The 8506-nt window shown below is 30.6% G+C and overlaps 3 protein-coding genes across 4 annotated transcripts in view; 2 read left to right on the top strand and 1 right to left on the bottom strand.

Annotated features, from left to right (window-relative positions):
• Positions 1-1068, top strand: part of LOC107187655 (protein catecholamines up) — a 1671-nt gene extending 603 nt beyond the window's left edge. The window contains exons 2-4 of the mRNA XM_015575798.1: positions 9-482; positions 558-633; positions 720-1068. Of these exons, the coding sequence (XP_015431284.1) occupies positions 9-482; positions 558-633; positions 720-895 (726 nt within the window). The 3' untranslated portion in view covers positions 896-1068. The remainder of the gene's footprint in view (positions 1-8; positions 483-557; positions 634-719) is intronic.
• Positions 1069-1910: 842 nt separating this feature from the next.
• Positions 1911-3261, bottom strand: LOC107187749 (tetratricopeptide repeat protein 19 homolog, mitochondrial). 2 transcript variants are annotated; one of them, XM_015575914.1, is made up of 4 exons: positions 2971-3261; positions 2563-2825; positions 2182-2489; positions 1911-2107 (listed from the first exon to the last, which is right to left on the bottom strand). In XM_015575914.1, exons 1-4 carry the CDS (start codon positions 3259-3261, stop codon positions 1911-1913), a joined length of 1059 nt encoding a protein of 352 aa, XP_015431400.1. The 2 variants fall into 2 exon arrangements, with proteins under 2 accessions (XP_015431400.1, XP_015431401.1); XM_015575915.1 differs by having other exon boundaries at positions 2563-2845; positions 2971-3015.
• A 654-nt stretch (positions 3262-3915) lies between these two features.
• Positions 3916-7504, top strand: LOC107187721 (transmembrane protein C9orf91 homolog). The gene is made up of 5 exons (XM_015575878.1): positions 3916-3945; positions 4565-5157; positions 5304-5684; positions 5854-6021; positions 7255-7504. The coding sequence occupies exons 2-5, from the start codon at positions 4570-4572 to the stop codon at positions 7501-7503; spliced, it is 1386 nt and encodes a 461-aa protein (XP_015431364.1). The 5' UTR covers positions 3916-3945; positions 4565-4569; the 3' UTR covers position 7504.
• Positions 7505-8506: the final 1002 nt, after the last annotated feature.

Below are 8506 nucleotides of genomic sequence, written 5' to 3'. Positions count from 1 at the left end.
CATTCCTGCATTTGATACCTCATGCTTTGGTTCCTCACTCACACGACCATTCAGATATTCATGACAATGAAGAACCCCATCACTCGCACGATATGTCTGTTGGTTTATGTGTATTATTTGGTATAATCACGTTTCTAGTTATGGAGAAAGCAGTAAGGCTTATAAAAACTGATCATACTCACTTGCATGTGCATAGTGTCACAGAGAATGTATCTAAACAAAAGAAAAATGATGATAATTTGAAGGAAAGTTCAGATGAAACTGATATAACTTCTAAGGATGATCAGAATGAAATTAAAATTGCTGGGTATTTAAACCTGGCTGCAGATTTTTTACATAATTTTACAGATGGCCTTGCTATTGGGGCCAGTTATTTAGCTGGCATTGGCTTTATTACCACTTTGACAATTTTGTTACATGAAGTACCTCATGAAATAGGAGACTTTGCTATTTTAATACAAAGTGGTTACAGTAAGAAACAAGTAAGATATAAGAAAGATAAATAATAGTTTATTGAAATGTATTGCTGAATTGTTAATGTGTTACTTTTATTACAGGCCATGATGCTTCAACTTACTACTGCAATAGGTGCTTTATTAGGAACCTGTGTATCTTTACTTGCGGAGGGCATGGGTAAGAATGAAATATGATATTGTGATCAAATATAGTTCTAATAAATTCATTCATCATTTAATTTGAAATTTTACTTGAACTTACAGGCGATCTTGCAACTATGTGGATTCTTCCATTCACAGCTGGTGGATTTATTTATATTGCAACAGTGTCTGTAATACCAGAACTTTTATCTGATACTAAATTTGGACAGTCTGTAAAAGAAATCATTGCACTTCTCTTAGGTGTATATATGATGGTACTCATAGCAGAATATGAATAGAATCATACAATACTTTTCCTTGTCAATATATTGTGATCACTTACTAAGAATCTATCTTGACTGCTATAACAATATCCCAAAATTAGAAGGCTGTATTGTATTTTTACAAGGCAACAATTGTGTTCGTTGATGGATGATAATAGTGACAATTATAATATGTTGTATGATATGAATACCAGTGAAAACAGTGTTATCTCATACATTTATGTGCAGTTAACTTACAAAACTTAGTGAACTATTAAACAAGTCAGTGAATATAACATTCTATTAAAACTATGCAAATTATAACCTTGTTTTATACTAAACTTTTACAAAGCTCTTACAAAAGCTAATAGTAAAATGTACTGAGTTATGGGAATACATCACCATAAGTAACATGATGGCAGAAAAAATCAATTAGTCTCATCAGAGGTAACATATTCTGTAATAAACTGCTTTACAGTCAACTTATTTACAAAATATTCATAATGAATACAAATGTCGATATGCATATCGTATATCTGTACTGATACAAATCAGTTTCTATTGAATTACTTGTAACATTTTTTGCGAAATTTATTCTAAAAATTTATTTAACCTATGAAGTTATATATTTTTTACATTGCATGTATGTACTTCATTTCGTACAAGTATTTCTTAGGGAAACTGTATATAGCTATTGTAAAATAAGAAAAATGTATGTTTTCTATACATGTAGATGCAGTGAATACATAGTACATATATTCCGTACTATGACAAAAGGTCATGTTCCTTATTTTATTGCATTTGTTACATACTTTACTGTGATCATACCAATTGATATTGTAAAAATTTCTTATTTTGACTTATAGAAAAGTAAAGGTTTATAATAGTACCTGCTACTTTCATTGGGTTACACAATTTGCAACTACCATGTGATGTTATTTCATTCATTTCTTTTAGGCAACACATTCTTTGTGTATTAAGTATATCATGATCATACATATAGTTTAAACATATTCACTATAAAACTTAATATAATCTTTTTACATTTACATTACGACATCAGCTCTTTTATCCTTTCAAGACATTTTTCAGCTTCTTTCAGTGATTCATCGTGATTTTGTGCTTTTGCTAACTGTTTTCCTTGTTTACAATTTTTTTTTGCTTCCTCATATAATCCTTTTATAATATATGCATTCCCCAAATTAACATAAATGGACCCTATGTCAAACATGTCTGGCAATTTTTTTCCTGCAAACATAAGTGATTTTTTTTTTAAGTTCTTCAAAGATTTAGAAAATTATCAACTGTTGTGTTCATATTACCTATTTCTGTAGCTTTAGTTAAATATTTAATAGCTTCATCATATTCTTTCATTGCACAATTTACAGTTCCTAAATCACTCAGCAGCACAACAGTCTGCTCATCTTCTATACCATTCATTTTTACAGATATGTCATATGCTTCAGTTAAATACCTAAGAGCATCAACATATCGTGATTCTGAAAACAGCATACCACCATACCATTCTAAAGCTAAACCCATTAACTGTAGAACATCTGGATTCTCGCTGTCTTTAGCCATATGTTTTTTTAAACTTTCTAAGCAGAACTGATAACCATTTTCAGCTTTTCTACATTAATATACAGAGTATTATGTGATATTGTATAACATATTATACAGAGCTTTAAATATAAATTGCTTACTCTGTTTCTCCCATTTTGCTATACATGTTGGCAATTTTAAGACTCATATGAATGATTGCTAAATCATCTTGGGCCATTCCTTTAGATATCAATCTCTGCATAACCGATACGAACAGTTTTTCTGCTTTCTTAAAGTCATTTAAATTATATGCAAGATTAGCCATTACATCATAAATATATGTTATACCATCATAATGTTGCAAAGTCTGTGCTTGTCTCAAAGCAATATGCAACATTTGCTCTGCTTTTTTAAACTCTCCCTTCTACAAAGGGAAAATAAATACTGCTGAAATTACATTAAAGTAAAATATTTGTTTTCAATTCAATGGTGCAGCTTGATCATATCATTATTCACTGTAACGAAAGTTAAATGATCTATTTACAATAATATTATTTGCTATACTTAACCTGAATTAGTAAAATTGATCGTTTAATCGTCATTTCTAACTCCGATACATCATCTTTCTCCTCTTCAGAACCAAATAGATTAAACAAAAAGCTACTCGAAATAATGATAAGCTTTGTTTGTGTTGATTTTTCTTGTTTATGAAACTGTCGACTATAATTTCTTCTTATTTCATGCATTTTTGGTAAACACATTATAAATGTACTTTTCCTTGAATTGAATTGATAAATATTCGTAATATCTTTTGCAAGTACACGATAGTAAATATTCATAATTATCCTTCGACAGTGCATCGTAATCAATTTTTAATAATGATTCCACAAGAATGATAATATTCATACACCTTTGTTATATAATTTCCCTGCTGCTACATACGAATCGCATAGACCCAATATCTATAATAATGATGTGATGACAATTAAGTATGTCTCTATACTAATTTGTCATAGAAAACATGTACTTACATAGTTCATGTATATTGTATATAGTTCAGGTAGGTATATATATATATAGTGTATAAATCATCGGGCAAATTAACAAGTATATATTCGTATACCAACATATTTAGCTATTTAATATATACATCGTGTAGTCAGATGTTTAACTCCGTATACAGTGTATTTTGTACAACTAGGTGTACACGTATATAGAACTACATAAAAACAGTATGTATGCAATTCTATTCGACATGTACACTAATATTTTCAATTGATTGAGTCACAATTATTTACTTGAGTACTATTACTTGTGCAATGAAAGCAATAGTGTGTGCATAATGATGCATATACAAAGAACGATCAAATTCACATGTTTGCGGTAAATTACCGCACAGGTAAAAGTATACCTACACCGTTCTACGGTCTCGTTAAATACCCCTTACCCCACCCGTCTTTTTCCTATACCAATGCTGCACACCTTGATTTCGTGCATTACGCACCTTTTCACCTCACGGATATGAGATAGGTCATACCACACAGGTAACGAAATCTCAGTCATGCATTCTTTATATGGATAAAATCGTCAATACGATATTCCTGTTATCTCATCTGATTTTGATATCCGCTCATTCGATAATAAAAACTGTATGCAAATATTAATGACCAGTTTGATCTTTTGCGCATATTTCACGTTTCCTATGGACCGACTGTCATTTTTTTTAAATTAAATAATGTAATGAAAATTCATCACATATTACCAGTCGAACAAAAGACTATCCGATGTAATTGTTACCTTCCTGTTATTATTCTCTATATAGAAAGCCATTGTATGCTTTGATGTTTATTTGTACTGTAAATTGTATTTATATACATACATTCATGGACACTCCCTGTTTTTTTTCAAGCTGTTATTTAAAACCATGGATCCAAATATTTGTAGTACCTATTTTGTAAACATGAATGTAATTTAATAAACTATATTTGAAAGAGAAATGTACAATATATTATCAAATTGGTTATCATAACTTTATTTAAGAAAATAGTGTATTTCTCTCATTATAAACCATATTAAAAACTATGAAACAAGTAATATATCATTCTTCATCTGTTTGATGAACCTTTTTCTCAGATATTTAATAATGGTGTCTTATTTCTTTAGTGAAAATGAATTCTAAAGATACAACCGACAATGTAGAAGCAATTAATTCACCTAGTATATCTTCGAGAACAAAGAATTGGGTCCAATTTGAGGATGAAACTCCTGAAAAAGATAATGGCAACATAGAAGAAAAAACTAAAACTACTGCACCAGCTGTAATAAAACCGGAATCAGTTACAGTGAATGTGGAGAAAATTGGGAAAGCCATTGAGAAGACAGATAGTCAACAAACTAAGAATAATGAATACAGAGGTGCTGTGATATCAACTGAATCCGTCCAGATAAATTTAGATAGGTCAGGTTTAAGTCGTTCTATTACGTCTGAAAGTCCAGATCTTAATGTACCGTCCGAAGTAAGAATTTCTAATCCCAAAAGTGCTTCTTTGAAGACTATTGATCTCAGAGATGTATCTAATGGCAGAAGTGCTACAAATAATATTATAAGCACACCCATTGGAAATATTAGACAAGGTTTTGCCAATGGAGATACTATTGTTACTCTTTTACCAGTTAATACTAGATGGCCATGGATCACTCCAGCTAAATTTCGACCAGAATTAGTACCAGAAGAGTTAATGGCTCAAGGTTTGACGGTAAATAGTTGAATTCAATCTGATTTATTGTTGTTGAATTATTGAAAGTCAATATTTTTGTTTGTATTTTAAGTTGTTGTATTATAAGATACTTTTCTCTGGTGTAAAGTTTAAACTTTCTATGTATAATTATATATTTATTACAGCTTACAGTAGAAGACTATGTACACATAATGGAGTTGCTTGTAAATGATGTACGTTTTAATATGTACAATATATGCTATAAGAGAATTCTTGTCCTTTGGATATTTACTGCATTTATTGTACTGCTTGGCTTATTATTTTCTGGAGTGACTGGTCTTACTTTATTTGGTCTCGGCGTCATGTGGTTAGTCCTCAATGCTGCAGCAATATTCTTTTGCATGTTCGTCAAGATAAAGTTAAACCATAATCTTGAGAAATGTATGGCTCAAGTGAACAAGCATTTACTTCGACATAAAATATTGCTTGGATTGGATGATAGAGGGAAGATTTCATGTCATAAAGTCAATCTCTGCTTCATATACTTTGATACTACAGATTGCATCGTAAGTGTTATTACATATATTGTGATGAGCGTTTGGTTTACATTATTACGGCTGAATATGTTTTGTAATAATCCCTTTTATTTATCTTATATTGTCAGCTTGCGAAATTATTATTTGTTGTTGTGAAGATAGGACTTGTATAATATGTATTACATTCTTTTTGTAACAGAAAAAGTTACAAGAAGTAATAGAACGAGAGGAACGTGAAGGAAGAGTTATCGGGGAAGATGGAAATTCTGAAATGCGTCGAAAAAGGGAATTGCAACAACGAATGGATATCGATGATAGTGATATTGTGATACAAGGCAGCACAACCACCAGAATTTCTCGTAAGCAGGTAAGCATTTTTTATGCCAGGTAACTATTGTTCTCATTAAGTTCATGAGATTGTTCTATTTAATGTAACTTACATTTTTTTATAGTATTAAAGATGATTTTTTTTTTCTTTCGTATTTTTTATATAATATAACTTCATCTCTTGTCTTACTTGCAAATTTTTATAATAGTATTTTATTTTGTTTCCTGTAATATAAAATAAAATCTATCAGGGTAAAAGTGAACAAGTATTCTGCCGTTATGTACAACGTTGGGCAAAGGACTATTTACGTCGACGATTGGACTGGACAGTCGATGAAGAAGGTGGAAATCCTTCTTCACCTCGTCATTTAGCATCAGCTTTATGTCCATGTCAATATATAGAAGAATGGCTTCATAATAAGCCACACGTACGGGGCAGAGATTTCTGTCCAAGCTGGAGTAATTTTCTTAAAGATAGAGGCATTTAAATTTGTTTTACATGCATACAAAAGTCTAAAACAGTATTGTGATACAGCGGTTTTGACACATAGCTTATATTTTAGCTTATTAAAGCTATTTTAATACAATGTTTTATATTAACTAAATTGGATGAAAAAATAGAAGTCTTCTAACTAAAAAGCATGTCAAAGTACTTAAATAGCTTCATATTAATCATTTATATATATCATTATTATATGGAAACGAATGAATAATCAAAATTTATTTTAATAGATATAAGTAATACAAAATATTGAAGTCACTTTTTATTACATATTAGCCATTTTTTACTTAACTGTACAAGGTTTTCATATGCGTACATTTTACTGGTGGGTTGGATTAAAAATAGCGAATATACCAGACCTTAATTTTTTTCAATTAACATTACTTATATAACACTGTTGACTAGTGTAATACTAAATAAGTATTTAGTACACAATGTTTAATTTGTAAAGAAATTGTACAAATTGCACACATGTGTATATGTTGCAAGTATATTTTTAGTATTTAATAATATTGCAAATAACATATGCTGTATATAGTATTTGATATTAGGTGGACTAAGAACTGCAAACTTTGTGTCATTTTTGTAAAATGGTGAATGATACATGTATTTAAGAAATTTTATCTTGTAAAATATTTGTAGATACATTATTCAAGCAACTGATTTCTTAACATCACAAATAAGTTTGTTATTGAAGTATAGTGTACAGACTTTCATTTTTTTTTATTACTTTGACTCTAGGTACTGAATGATGATGGTATGTGTTGACAGGAACGGGCGGAGTTGCTGTTGCTGAGGTATGCTTCTCGATGGGCACATCACTTTGTGCGCCGGAGACTTGATCTGGTTATAGACTCACAGGAACGTAACAGAGACATCACGGGTCTTTCTGTTCCACCACGACATTGTGTCTCCGCCCGTTGTCCTTGTCAATTCATTGAGGACCATCTCAAATACAAGCCTAGAGGCAAGTTGATATTTCGTACGTTTTTTCTGATGCCAAACTTTGGTGGTAAATAATTACGAACCAATCACTTAATAAGTACGATATGATCACAATTGAACACACTTTGATCAACTGATTATTATATGTTCCTAATGTCTGTTTTCTATCATGCATGTGTAAGGCCTTTTTTTTTACACATCACATAGAGAAACAAGTAATGTGGATTTCTTAAAAATTATTTTTAGATTTATTTGTATTATTTGTTGTTAATTAGTTACATGCATCCTTAATGCAGAATTTGACTGAAGTCTTTTATTTAAAATATAAAATTTATTCAGTTTGCTCACTGTACTTTACCTTTTACTAATATAAGTAACATTCTCTATTTTACAATATCATAATGGCACATTATATTAAACATAAGAAATAAGAGAAGAATAGATTACATACATTAGTACTTTACGTAAAACAGAGGGAGATGATTAATCATTCCATTATGATTATTATTATCTACGAATTGAATGATATTAGAACATTTAAAAGATATTGAACACATGTCTTTTTAATTATAACAAAATTTGATGGATATTGTGTATACATATGATACATATTGTTGTGCCCCGTAATGTCGTTCACAGGACAAAACGTTGATGTGGGATGTTCTGAGCGATCGAAGGATTAGAATCCACTGTGTACTTTCAATAACTCAACTTTACTTGAATACTTCGAACTGATGAAGATCGAATACAAGGATTGGTTACCACGATGTTGACGGTACTTAATCTTTGTCAAATTCTCCGTATCCCTTCTGAGATTTACGAATTTTATAAACGCGCAGGGCGTGTGATCATGTTATAATATAACAGTTATATCATATAATATGGTAATAGCTTATTGTAGTAATAACGCACGTGTCATCGGTGCGAAGGACAATGTTTGCTCCGCGTTCATGGCTCGGTAACCGGAGTTGCAATGTTCTGCATGACTACCGGGCACAACAATATGTAATAATATATAATCTTCCAATATTATCGTGTATTGGAAAATTATGTATAATTTGGAAGAATTTTAATTCTT

The sequence above is a fragment of the Dufourea novaeangliae genome, unplaced genomic scaffold, assembly GCF_001272555.1.
Source record: "Dufourea novaeangliae isolate 0120121106 unplaced genomic scaffold, ASM127255v1 scaffold101, whole genome shotgun sequence".
In the NCBI taxonomy this organism is placed as follows: Eukaryota; Metazoa; Arthropoda; class Insecta; order Hymenoptera; family Halictidae; genus Dufourea; species Dufourea novaeangliae.
The sequence above is the reverse complement of the archived record's forward strand: the minus strand, read 5'-3'. Positions and strand labels throughout refer to the sequence as shown.